The sequence below is a fragment of the Spea bombifrons genome, chromosome 9 (genome assembly GCF_027358695.1).
Source record: "Spea bombifrons isolate aSpeBom1 chromosome 9, aSpeBom1.2.pri, whole genome shotgun sequence".
NCBI lineage: Eukaryota > Metazoa > Chordata > Amphibia > Anura > Pelobatidae > Spea > Spea bombifrons.
Window position 1 is genome coordinate 33,662,798 of NC_071095.1, and position 14,578 is coordinate 33,677,375.

General features: G+C 38.3%; 1 protein-coding gene across 8 annotated transcripts in view; it reads left to right on the plus strand.

Moving 5' to 3' along the window:
- The window catches only part of GPHN (gephyrin), a 330,342-nt gene that overhangs the window by 172,730 nt on the left and 143,034 nt on the right, over positions 1-14,578 (plus strand). For 5 of the 8 annotated variants that reach the window (XM_053474851.1, XM_053474852.1, XM_053474856.1 and 2 more), the window contains one exon: positions 12,180-12,212. The exons of the other annotated variants lie outside the window; for them this stretch is intronic. In XM_053474851.1, the coding sequence (XP_053330826.1) occupies positions 12,180-12,212 (33 nt within the window). The remainder of the gene's footprint in view (positions 1-12,179; positions 12,213-14,578) is intronic. 8 annotated transcript variants of the gene reach the window in all.

The following is a 14,578-nucleotide window of genomic DNA, read 5'->3' on the forward strand; positions in this document are numbered from 1 at the left end:
CAGTATGGGGTCTGCACATACTGCCACCCTGTACCAGCATGTACTGGCTGACTTGGCATGATAGGAGTGTGATTGCTAGTAGCAATCACAGTCCCATCATGCCTAGGTTCCAGCACTTACTGGTTGCCTGGGTATAAAAGGAGTGTGATTGCTGTTAGCAATCACACTCATGTTGTTGAATTGTTTTTGTTCAATTGTGGTGTGTTACTTACTTTTAATAAAAGTGTGGTCAACACACCAAAATTGGACAAAAAATACAATAACAATATTAATTTATATATGATTGTTGATAGCAATCACACTCCTATCATGCCCAGCAAACCAGTACATGCTGGAATCTGGGTATGCCTGAGATTGTTGTTAACAATCATAATGATTATATATCAGATATATATATCCAGAAATCAGTGAGAGGAAAAGTAAAGGTTTTGTGTCATTTACTTTATTTGAATCTGCGTATTTTATTAAAGGCCATATTTTCTCACAGTGAAAAATGAGTGCAGCCCTCGCACATATACAATTCTGATGAAGTGGCCCGCTGCAGAAAAAAACTTGGACACCCCTGGCCTAGACCATCTTTATGTAGAGCAACAATTGGTTATTTTTTTTTTTTCCAAATCCTCAGAGAGTTCTTTGCCATGAGGTGCCATGTCGAACTTATATAATAAAATATTTACAAAAATGTGAGGGGTGTACTCACTTTTGTGAGATACTGTGTTTAGTGGAAACTGGAAACTAAACTGCAAATAGTGATGCAATTAAAGCTATTTTATATTGGTTATGGTTATTACCATTTTTTTTATTACGCACCAGCGAATTAAGCAGCTCTATATAAATTAAATGGGGCATGCATAACAAATATACTTTAGTACATAGAGACACATCAGGAGTTGGGAGCCCTGCCCATGAGCTTGCCATTTATCCTTATGGTATCTTTATCTTTTATCTTTATCTGGCAGGAATAGTGGGCTTTTGAGGCCCTGCTCATGAACTTAAAACCTAAGGGTGCAACACAATATGTTAGAAGTTTGCAGTGTATGTTGATGAGCACTTCTATGTTGATACTCTTGTAAATACCTTAAGCAGCATTTTAAAACACTTTGCTTTAACGGTATGATAATGTTGGCACATTGTTTCCCGCAATCTGCCTCTCACACTCAATGGGAACTAAACTGGTTCAAGATCTTCAAGACTTAGTGTCTGGAAAGATGGCTGTGTGGTTGTCAGTCCAACAATTGAAAGGAGAAAGAACAGATCATGCTCTACAGAGATTGTTGAAGGAAATACAGTTGTTAAAGATCAATGGAGACATATTTATTTTAAAAGGACAAATGAGTCACATGAGCAGAAGCTAATATAAAGAAATTTCCTTATATTAACTGATCATGGAGAGACAAGCCATAGTCTGCTCAAGCAAGTCTCTCAAGGCTATATACATAAAGTTTGTATCAGAATGTTATAAGAATTGTATTCAAGGGCGATGGCACACACCTGCACATTCTTTCACACATAATTTTAAACAGGATCCTATTGCTTAATGCTTTACCATGCCACCTACAACACTTATCTACAATGCCCCCGCTTTTCCAATATATTGGTTTTACTTCCACTGTCTAAATCCAATCATATTTTGTTAGTAATATCTCTTTAAAAATTGAAAAATACACAATCGCAGCTTGCCTTTTAGATTCTTACTATGAGCACCCCTGATACCTGCAGACATGAGGATTGCAACCTGAATAAACGTATAAAGGGTTTAAAGGCTGCTTTTCATACATTTGGAAACTAATTTTATTTGTTACTGGTTTACCATGATAGCACACCAACTTACAAGCAAGTGTGTCCAGTAGTGCCACAAAATGAGTTATGCCTTTTCTTTCTGTTTGTAACACTCCAAAAATATGCAAAAAAAAGTGGCATAATAAAGGCATGAAAACTAAAAATATACTAATGGGGACATTAGAGTTTGCAATCATGATTTTGCAAGAAATTATGAGATGGTTTGAGAAAAATGATCAGGGAAAGGCTTTTAGTGTTTGGTAATAAACATCTATGTTTTAAAAGAAAACTCCCACCAAAGTTTTTTCTTCTTACTAATCACATTAACATGAGGTTTCAAAAATATGTAGCTTCTTAATGAATTTTGTTTCTTGCATAATATAATGTTTGTATCCCAATTAGATGCACACACACTGACTCCTTATTATACTGCCTTGTAATAAAAACTGACACTCATGACTTAGGCTAGGTTTCCACTTGGGTATTTTTCCTGCGTTATTTTCTTGATGAAAAACGCCAGGAAAACTGCCACTTCATTTTCCTTCGTTTTGGCGTTTTTTCTGGCGTTTTAGCCTTTCTGTGGAAATTGCTTTTTTGACCTTAGGCAGTTTTGCCAGCCTTTACAAGTTAGAATTTTCACCCAGCTAAAAGGGATTAGTATAAATGGCAAGTATCTGCCCCCTCCTGATGTCATTTCCTTGGGAGAGTTCTACTTAAACACGCCCCGGCGGACCCTTTTTTCTCTTCTCTGTGGTTTGTAAGGCATGCTTTATTCCGAATGTCTGCTCCTCTAGGAAGATTAGCCCCAAATGATTGTGCAAATTGCAAGGGATACTCACTGGTTGAATAAGCTTGGACACATCAAAGACAATTCTGGGTGCCATGCTGCTAATAAATTACACAGAGACAGCACACAGTGTACAAGCAGATAAAGGTTTTACCACAGTACTGGGAAAATGGCAGCTCTTCCTCTTCCTGGGTCCTGACCCTTTTTTGTAACTGTGGAAAAAACGTCAGGGCAAAACCCACATGGCGTTTTCATGGCGTTTTTTTTCTCTCCCATATACTTCTATTGGAGAAAAATGCCAAGATTTCCTTGCAAAAAACGCCAGAGTGTCAACATGCTGCGATTTTGAAAAACTGCCACAGAGCCCATAAAAGCAGTAAAACGCCAAAGAGGACTGAAAAAAACTCCAAACAGAAAAACGCCAAGTGGATATGGCATTGTGCGATTTCCTATTGAAGAACAGCTAACATCTGGCCGCAGCGTTATTATGGGCGTTTTTGCAAAAAAAAGTGGAAACCTAGCCTTATGAAGATCTATGGAGGAGACTATTGTATTGGGCAGTTAGGGCTCCTTTCACATTCCCATAAACATTTGGCACCAGTGTGATATGTGCAGGGAATGTTAACCAATGAATCACATATCTACAGTGCCAGCTAGTAGGTTTGCAGATAAAAGAAGTCTATTTGAACAAAGCAGTGGCATAAAAATACTCCAGTTGAAATCAATGCCAGTCATCAGCTGCATAGGCCAATAAGAACAAACACCGAAAAATAGTTACCCGTGCACTATCCCAAACACCTGTGCTTATTTTGACAAATGGAGGTTTTTAGTTTCACTCCAATGGCCATTAAAATGGAAACTCGCCTGCCACGTCACGGCAAATCCTACACTAAACAATTCACCTCGCGGCTGTGTGCTAAAGGTAAAAATCTCTAATGAGACAAAGAGGGGTATTCTCTAAATCCCTACACATTTATTAGCCCTTAATAGGGACCACATGGAGTGGGCGGCAGCAATAGTAAGCAGGTGGTGAGATAAAAAATTGAAATACAAACACACAGAAGAAAGCCCTGCGCTCAAACTCCCATCACTCTTGGGCGGCAGCAACGGCTATAGTATTCATCAGCCCAAAATACATAGAACAAACACCGAAAAATTGTTACCTGCTCACTATCCCAAACACCTGTGCTTATTTAGACAAACGGAGGTTTTTAGTTTCACTCCAATGGCCATTAAAATGGAAACTCGCCTGCCACGTCACGGCAAACGTGTGTAGGCCAATAAGATATATAAAACAGGAAAAGGAGCCCATCTTTATGAGTCAACGGTAACACGTCACCTTGAATATGCGTTGCCGTTCTGGGTAATGTTATTTAACCCCTTAACGTCCAATGACAAAAACCGTCAGGTAATGACCAATGACGTGCCTGCCATTTCATTTCATTAAGCAAACATATCAAGTGATCTACAATCACTTTCTTCGCTTAAACGGTGTTGCTGTAATGCCTTGATGTTGAGGCATTCAGCAACACTGAGAGCGGCATCAGGGGCAATGTCTGCCCCCCTACCCGGGGCATCAACGTCCACCAATACGCTTTTGAAAAAGTTTAGGAGGCGGTCAACGATCACCTCCTAAACTTCAATGGTGTTGCTGAAATGCCTCGATAGCGAGTGCCCGCAAGGTCAGTGTGCGAGCAGCGTCTCTTGTACCAGCCAGGAGAACAGGAACCCAGCAGAGTCCAATTTTGGTGTGTTACTTCGTTTTAACCACTTAAGGACCGGGCTTATTTTTTATTTTTGTACCATTTGGGACTGAGGCTGTTTTAACACTTTTGCGGTGCTTGTGTTCAGCTGTAATTTTCTCCTCACCCATTTAGTGTACCCACACATGTTATATATTCTTTTTTTCAGGACAAGATGGGCTTCCTTCAGATACCATATGTTTTGATCATATCATCTTGTTTACTATAAAAAAAAAAACACCTTTTATGACTTTTCTTTGAAAAATCTTTTACTCACCTACAAAAGGAAGTAAAAAACTAGCTAAATAGATTCTACTATTTGTCTTGAGTTTAGAAATACCCAATATTTTTTTTGCTGTTTTTTGTAAATTATTGGGCAATAAGTACAAGTAGCGTTTTATGATTTCCAAACCTTAATTTAACTTAATTAATCCCCATCAAATCATATATTTTTGAAAAATAGACACCCCAGGGTATTTCAAATGCTGGTATTTTAACCCTTTCCATGCACTAATTATACAACCACACTTTGGCTAGGTTTCCACTTGGGTTTTTTTTTTTTTTTGCAAAAACGGCCATAATAACGCCAATTCAGCCACACAGCGTTTTATTAGTGAAAAAACGCTGTGGCCAGATGTTAGCTGTTCTTCAATAGGAAATCGCACAATGCCATATCCACTTGGCGTTTTTCTGTTTGGCATTTTTTCAGTCCTCTTTGGCGTTTTACTGCTTTTTGGGGCTCTGTGGCAGTTTTTCAAAATCGCAGCATGTTGACACTCTGGCGTTTTTTGCAAGGAAATCTTGGCGTTTTTCTCCAATAGAAGTCTATGGGAGAGAAAAAACGCCATGAAAAAGCCATGTGGGTTTTGCCTTGGCGTTTTTTATGGCGTTTTTTTCCGCAGTTACAATGCAGAGGATGGACCCAGTATCTGTGTGTCCTACGAGAAATAGGCTGGAAACAAACAGTTTCACACAAAACAAAGTTCATATTGAATTTTACACCATTTGGAACAAACATGCCATTACAAACAAACATACCCGACGCATCAACTGGATCCTGCGTGCCAAAAGCAACAGCAAACAATTTGCTAAAACACCAGAAAAAACACCTTTTCATCAAGAAAATAACGCAGGACAAAAACCCAAGTGGAAACCTAGCCTTAGTCATACTTTGTAATAGTAATTTTTTTATTTTTTTTCTTCACACGAATTGTAATTTAGTTATAAATATAAAGGTCCTGGCATATGTCACTGTCAAACAACACCCAATATGTGTTCAGCAACATCTCCTGAGTATGGTGATACCCCACATGTATAGGTTTGTCAGTTTGTTTGGCTGGTAAAAGGCAACTTTTGGGACATGCGTAATTCAGGTGGTCATTTGGTGATTCTGCCTCTATCTCCTGGTATTTTAACCCTTTTATGTATGACATTCTACCACCTGCCTTTGCCAAAATTTAATTTTGTATTTTTTTACACACAAATTGTACTGCAGGAATGAATTCATAGCTCCTGGTATGCGTCACTATCAAACACCCCAATGTGTGTTCAGCAAATTTTCTCGAGTGCAGTGATACCCCACATGCATCGGTTTGTCGTGTTGTTTGAGATTTAAAATGCCACATTTGGGAAGTGTGCTTTTTTTCTCCATTTTGTTCAGTGTGTACCTATGCCCTATCTTTGAGCCTGGCCACTCCAATTTACCCCATCAAGCCATTTTTTATTAAATTAGACACCCCTTGGATATTTGAAGTGCTTTTATTTTAACTCTTTCTATGTTGAGATTTTTGAGAAATTTTAGCACTTGCTCAAAATAATATTATTTATAATAATAATAACTATTATTTTTTTTAATTTTATTTACACATTTTGCTGGTACTGGATGGTTCCTCTGGTGACATAACTGCATAATTATTTTTAAATGTTAGCACATTTTTTTTTTTTTTTTTTTTTTTTTAGCATTTTTTCTATATTTTATTAATCACATTGTGATTAGAAAACTGGGCTCCATTGACTTGCATGGTTGAATGCAGTACCTGTATTCAACCTGCAAGTGGAGCCAGAGTTCTCTAGAGGGTCTGGAGACCCTCTAGCAAACTTTTTCAACTTCATTGTTTTTTTACAGGGCGGCTGTCATCTTGCGGATGGCGAAAATCACTGGCAGTGGCGGCTGTGACCGCTCTCCGGTCACAGCCCGTCCTGGGGTAAGTGTTTGGTGTCGCTGAATGCCTCCTGATCGAGCCATTCCAGCGACACCATTGAAGTTTAGGAGGTGATCATTGATCGCCTCCTAAACTCTTTCAAAACGGGCGTCCACCGCCATATAATGTATGGCGGATGTTGAATGCTGAATTTTTGGTTTAGATCTAGAATTTTCATTTCGTGCATCCCTAATTTTATGACCTTTATACCCCTTTATTTACCATTCTGCATCACTCCTCCCATTTGTGTTTAAGCTCCATGAATATGTAGCCTACTTTCACCTACTACATAAATATACATTAGACCTAGTTCAATATGCCTTTTACTCAATTCGCAGTTTAATCTATCCTTATTAAAGTATTCACCCTTATCTCATACATGGTGGCACTGTGTGGTAGGCCCTTGACTCATAACCCTCTATGTTAAAGAGGAAAACCACTGCCTGAATGTTAACATCACTGGCTTTCCATCAAATGAAGATCCACATCTTTTCTAAGTGTATGCAAAAAAGTAACATTAAGCTGCTTTAAACTGCTTTTAAAAATGAAAATGAAAATCAAATAATAGGGGGAATCTATGAATAGCTCAACTTTCCCTGTATAACAAAATATATGTTTTCCTATGTAAAATGTAAACTGTTTATATGGTCGTCAAACTTATTATAATAAAAAACGAGATCTGACTCAATGAGAAATATGTCCTGATCTGAGAATATGTCTTAACTTCTCATCCTTTTGCATCTGTCTGCTTCATTTGACACAGTTGACTACATCCATATTTTCCATTTGGCATTTGTAGCCTGGCTCACTCATAATTAATTTCCAACTTTTCCCAATAGTATTTTTTCTTTCAGTAGGAGTACTCCAGGATTCCATACTGGGTCCTCTTACAGCAATGGTGGAACCTGTTTTTCTTATGCTTAACCTTAACTTACCTTTTGGTTAGTAGCCTTTCTTCTAGATCTTAAAGAGGATATGGACAAGAAAATGCTTGTTCTTCTGTAATATCATGCCAATTTATTTTTTTAAAAGGTGTGGGGGGTTGGTTTTGGTTTTGGCCAAGTAAATGCTGAATTTTCGGTTTCGGTCCAGAATGCCGTCTGGCAACTCGAACCTCCAGCTCCCTCCACATATTTTCTATGAGATTAAGGTCTGGAGACTGGCTAGGCAATTCTGGGACATTAATGTGCCATCCATCGTCCCTTTGATGCGGTGAAGTTGTCCTGTCTCCTTAGCAGAAAATCACCCCCAAAGCATAATGTTTCCACCTCCATGTTTGATGGTGGGGATTGTGTTCTTGGGGTCATAGGCAGCATTCCTCCTCCTTGGTCTTGGTCTTGGTCTCATCTGACCAAAACGCTTTCACCCAGTTCTCTTCTGAATTATTCAGATGTTCATTGGCAAACTTCAGATGGGCCTGTACATGTGCTTTCTTGAGCAAGGGGACCTTGTGGGCACTGCAGGATTTCAGTCCTTCATGGACATGACAAGGCAGCCATGATTATAGTCACCAAGAAAACAATTGGTAACACACTACGTGTTACCAATTGTTTTCATGGCTGCCTTGAGATCATTGACAAGATCCTCCCGTGTAGTTCTGGGCTGATTCCTCGCCGTTCTCATGATCATTGAAACTCCAAGAGGTCAGATCTTGCATGGAGCCCCAGGGAGATTGACGGTTATTTTGTGTTTCTTCCATTTGCGAATAATCGTCACCTTCTCACCAAGCTGCTTGGCGATGGTCTTGTAGCCCATTCCAGCCTTGTGTAGGTCTACAATCTTGTCCCTGACATCCTTGGACAGCTCTTTGGCCTTGGCAATGGCGGGGAGTTTGGAATCTGATTGCTTGCTTCTGTGGACAGGTGTCTTTTATACAGGTAACAAGCTGAGATTAGGAGCTTTCACTGCTAAGGACGTAATGGTTATGTCCTTACAAGTGGGCTTCAGGTGCTAAGGACGTAACCACTACATCCTCAGCAGTGACTTTGGTGGAGGTCTGTGGACCTCCAGTGCCTTCTGCCCTGGCGATCTGGCCTGTATACTCACAGGCATCGCCAGGAATTCGTCCTCCAGTGGTGACGTCATCACGCAATGATGAGATGATGTCATCACGCAACTTTATTAAAAACTGACAGTTGTCAGTTAAAGAGGTATGGGGGCATGCTGCTTAGATGCCTATACTAAATTTTAATCCCATGATTCCTTTGATCATGGGGTTAAATTTAGCCAATGGTAGAGGGAGGCAATTTTTTAACTCCTGATGAATTGTAATTGAACTGCAAATATTATTAAAATCAGCCATTTAGCCTGTGTGGTAGATGAGTAACCATCTCAGCCCTGGAGCTCCTTGCATGTCTACTGCAAAACTTATTTTTGCTGTAAAAGTGATTTTTTTTTCTCCCTTTACCATAATTTGTTTGGGATTGTAAAGGGAAAGAATGGTGTGTGCTTCTGTGAGTGAATGTATAGAAAGTATGGTGTGTGCTTCTGTGAGTGAATGGAGATATGAAAGTCGTGTGAATGGTCAGTAATTAGGGTTTAAGCCTTGACGTGGCATTAGTGCTCACGTAGGAAGTTAAATTATGGCAGAAAAAGTGCACATTTGCAAAAACTACATGTGTTTCTAGTACAAACCTGGAGTGCGCAAGACACAAATGAATATGTCGCTATGGTTAGCAAAAACATATTTTCTAGCCAAAGCAACATATTCCATCATTATTTGTGCACTTAACGTTTGTCCGAGAAATACATTTGAAGCTCCAAGGGGTGTAGTTTCTTGAAATGTGTACCCTAATTTAACTGCCCAGGTGTCTAGACCACTTTAACTTCAGATATGCCTGCAATTAGACAGACCTCATTCGCTGCAGCTGGGGGTGTAGTTTCTAAAAATATATAGTTTTGTTGGTATATTTTAACATCCCAGACAGCTAGAGCTGTTTAATTGACGGCAGCCATGCATTCAATTTAAAGATGTCTTTTGTGATAGTCTAGTAAATTGAACTTTTAGCAATAAAATATTTGAAAAACACAGTCTGTTGTTCTCAATTTCTGTTTATTTTAGACCGGTTACCTACTACAAATGTTTAGCAACACAGGTTTTGATATTAGAGTTTAGAAAAATAAAATTACAAACTAGTTTTTATTGAGTCGGAAGTGAAAAAATAAACTTTTTTCACATTTTTGGCTTTATTTTGCAAAGCTAATGAGACATACACATATAAAAATGGCATATTTGGAATCTGCTGGGTGTGCTGAAAAAACAATATATGGTTTGTATAGTTTATTCCCAATAAATTTACTTTTAAACGTGAGCTGCAGCAAAATGCTCAAAATTGCCTTAGCACCAGGGTGGGAAATGGCTTAGCAGCGAAAGGGTTAAGAGAGTGCTCCTAATCTCAGCGTGTTACCTGTATAAAAGACACCTGGGAGCCAGACATCTTGCTGATAAAGGATCAATTACTTATTTCAGTAAATAAAATGCAAATCAATTTGTAATTGTGTTATTCTGGATTTTTTTTGTTGGTACTCTGTTTCTCATTGTTCAAATAAACCTACCATTTAAATTATAGACTGATCATATCTTTGTCAGTGGGCAATGTACAAAATCAACAAAGGATCAAAAAATGTTTACTTCACTGTATCTATAGTATATCCTTCTGGGTATACTGTCTCCAGTACTGTACACCATACTCCAATACTACCAGGACTCTGTACAACGGCATGAGCACTTCCCTCTTTCTACTGCTAATATCTCTCCCTATACAACCAAGCATTCTGCTAGAATTTCCTGCTGCTCTATTGCATTGTCTACTTACCTTTAAATCATTTGAAATAATTACCACTAAATCCCTTTCCTCACACATTGAGGTTAGGACAGTATCAAATATTGTGGCATTTTCTTTCTACATTAAATGTCAGTTGACATAGCTCTGACCATTTTTTCAGTTTACCTAAATCATTTGCCTATATAGCTTAGCCCTCCAGGAATATCAACCCTGTTGCAAATCTTTGTCATCAGCCAGGGGCGTAACTAGAAGCCTCAGCGCCCCGGTGCGAGAATCTGTTAAGGCCACCCCCAACCCAATCTACCCCATTCTCACATCATCTACCCCCTCTCCCCCCTTCTAAGGTTATCTACCCCCTCTCTCTCCCTTCTCACTATCTACCCTCTCCCTACCCCCCCATTCTCACTATCTACCCTCTCCCTACCCCCCATTCTCACTACCCTCTCCCTAGCCACCTTCTCACTATCTACCCTCTCCCTAACCTCCCTAGATTTTATTTTAACTTTCACATATAGGGCCATCTCATCACTTTTCTTGCTCTTTCTAAATAAAGAGCACCCCGGTATTGCTAAGCCAGCATTATGGTGGACACCTGGCTGGCTGAGATTCATGGAAATTTTAGTTCACAGCTAGCATCTGCAGCTTTACTGTTGGTGCACTTCCTCAGCCAGCATCATGTCTGGCTGAGCCTCATGGGAATTCAATTCAATGTGTTGGTTATTTTTAATATGCATGACTGTGCTGACAAAAACGAAGCGTGTTTTAAGTGACGATGCAAGCTGGACACTTGCTTGTATTGGTGAGTTCCGCGAGATAAAAAAAAAAAAAGTGTCCCTCTTTCGCATTTTGAAATGTTGGGAAGTATGCTCATGTATGGGTGGTATCGCTGTACTCATGAGATGTTGCTGAACACGTATAGTACTGGGGTGTTGGTTAGCTGTGGCATATAACAGGAGCTCTAAATTCATAGCTAAAGTAGAATGTGTATGAAAAAACACCGGTCGGTGGTAAAATGTGTGCATGGAAAAAGTTAAAATACCATGATGTGAAATGCACCGGGGTGTCTAGTCTTCAAAAGTGAAGGATTTGATGGTGGTAAATTGCATTGGTCGACTTCAAAGATGTAACTCAGGACAAATAGTAGAATCTATTAAGCAGGTTTTTCCATTAACTTTTTTAGATGAGTAAAATATTTTTTTCAAATAAAAAGTGAGAAAAGGTGCTTTTTTAATTTTTCAACACTTTTTATTATTTTTTTTATAGGAAATTAGATGATATGATAAAAAATCTAAATAAAGCCATTCTTGTCCCCAGCCAAGTTAATATGTAAGTGTGTAGAAAGTCTTAGGGCCTTCCAGAAGTGGACTGAGGATGAAAATTGGCCCTGGGATCTCAAGTCCAGAGACACTGAATTGATGCCTGTAATTAAATTCATGTCACAAAGCATGTGCATCTCAGAGAATAAACTAAACTGCATTTAAATGGAATATTATGCTCAACACTCTAGCCCTTATTTGAAATAAGAAATATGCTTTCCATCCTGAAAATTGTTGATTAATTAATGAGCTAAGCAAAAATTTATTATTTTATGGGGGGCAGTACACCTAAAAAACCTGTCACATGGTACTTGTTTTTCTGTCCCATATCATTTCTTCATCTAATCTTATTTTATACACACAGTCAAATATATATTCGTATTCATACATATTTTACATAGTATTTGTTGCTATCTTTGACTCATCATAACACAGTTGTAATCTGTGTGAGCTGCTGCTTTGGATGTTTGTCTAAGGTAAATGTTCTGTTTTTCATACATATTTAACATGACTTTAACATTACTAATAACGATTTGGCTGATGAAAAAATACAAATTTTTTTTTTCCAGGACATTTGGATTGCTGCCCCCTCCTTTTCTCAGGTTGTATTCTTGACTTTACGTTTCATAGATTCAGTGGTATGCTCCGCTTCAACTCTGTCACTTCTCCTCCATACTTTTGTAGTGTGTGCACTACTCATTAATCTGGGAACTGGAGTTTCTATTTCATCTTGAGACGGCTTTGCATAATTTTCTTCTTGTAACTGGCATTATTGGAAATCATGTAGATTTTAGTTGTGCTTACTGTATTTTATTCATGTGTATGTCATTAACAGTATTCTCTCAAGGGCAAATATGCATATCTATGAAGTATACCTCACATGTCAACAACTTATGGTTGGTTCCTTTGAAAATAAAAATTGAAGAAAAATTATATTTGAATACACACCATAATATCTAATGTCCATATTATATATATCCATGAAAAAAGCCCAATTCCTTTCATACTCATAATAGTTGTTTGCCTCTTCACCAATGCTATTACTATGTTTTTATTTTGGTTTTTACCTTTTTTTTTTTTTTTTTTTTTTTTTTTTTTACCAGTTCACCCATATTGTTTATGTTAAATATGTTTATATTTGGCACTGGTCTTAAATATGTTATTCTTATTTCTTGCTAATATATATCCTTGCACCCATAGAAACTGTATGAGGGGTGTTTCTCAGTTTTCATTTTATCCTTTTTCTTTTGTCAATTTCGTTCTAATAGTGTAATCTACATCATACCACAATATGTTCTGCCTCAGATCAGGTTTTTTTTTCAGAATTCAGTCTTGATGTATTAGTCACAAAATGATTTTGTTTTTTGTAAAAGGAGAGCTTTGAAGTAGTTACAGCGAGCCCTGTTGTTGTTTGTTGAACTATCAAATATAGCTGATAAAAATCATATCAACTACATGCATGAAATGTGGTCTTTAACCATATATTATAATAATCATTTTTATGGTAATATATGTGTGTATATATGGACAAAATTATTGGGACACCTTACCATTACACCAGCAGGGACCTTTATAAAACCACATTCTAAATACACAGACATTAATATATAGTTGGTCTCCCTTTGCCATTAGAACAGCTTCTACTCTCCTGGGAAGGCTTTTCACAAGGGTTTGGAGTGTGTCTGTGGAAATTTTGGCCCATTCATCCAGTAGAGAACTTGTGAGGTTAGTCACTGATGTTGGACGAAAATGCCTTGCTCCCAATCTCTTTTCCAGTTCAACCCAAAGGGGTTCGATGGGGTTTAGGTCAGGGCCAGTCAAGTTCTTTCCCACCAAACTCATGTCTTTATGGACCTTGGTTTGTGCACTGGGGCACAGTCATGTTGAAATTGAAAAGGGCTCTCCCCAAACTGTTCCCACAAAGTTGGAAGCATAGCATTGTCCAACATATTGAACACATCCATTAAGCATTTATAGTGTTTGTGGAAAAAGTGAACCCTTGGATTTAATAACGGGTAGAACCTCCTTTGGCAGCAATAACGTCTGCCGATCAGACCTGCACAATGTTCAGAAAGAATTGTAGACCATTCTTCCTTACAGAAATGCTTAAGCTCAGCCATATTCTTAGTATGTCTGGTGTGAACAGCTCCCTTGAGGTCATTCCACAACATCTCCTTTTGGTTAAGGTCTGGCCTCTGACTGGACCACTCCAAAAGGCAGATCATCTGTAGTAAATTAACTTTATAGTTTAGGGTCATTGTACTGCTGCATCACGTTCATCAAGTTGTGCTGAGCTGCAGCTGGCAGACAGCCACCCTGACATTATCATCTTATACCGTAATGAATTTGGAAATTCGCTGTCCAGGTGCTGAGGCAGCAAAGCAGCCCCAATCATGACGCTCCCTCCACCATGCTTCATCAATGGGATAATGTTTTCATGTTTGTATGTGGTGCCCTCTTCCCAAACAATTCAATTCTAGTGTCATCAGTTTATAAAACATTTCCTCAGTATAATTGTAGAGTACCAAGGTGTTCTTTTGCAAACTTCATGCACGCAGCAATGTTTTGGTTTTTTAAAACAAACTTCCGTGGTGTCCTGCAATGGACTCCATGATTTTTGTTTTGCATAGAGTACACTCATGTACAGATATTTTAACCAATCCCAATGATTCATTCAAGCTTTTAGCTGTTACTCAGTTCTTATGGATAGCAAACTTTTTATTTCAGGACAACATGGAATACACAGAATATCAGGGTGATCTGTCTCCTGTTTTTTTATTTTATTTTTTGTTTTTTTTTTTAAATACGAGCTACCGACATCACATCACGTCAACCTGACGCTCTAGATCAATATACACCATATACTAAACTACGTTTGTATGTATACATTTTTTTATATTAAAAAGAACTGCCATGTAATCGTTTACATTTATGCTCAAAAGTTTGAATAATTTGTAATATATGTACT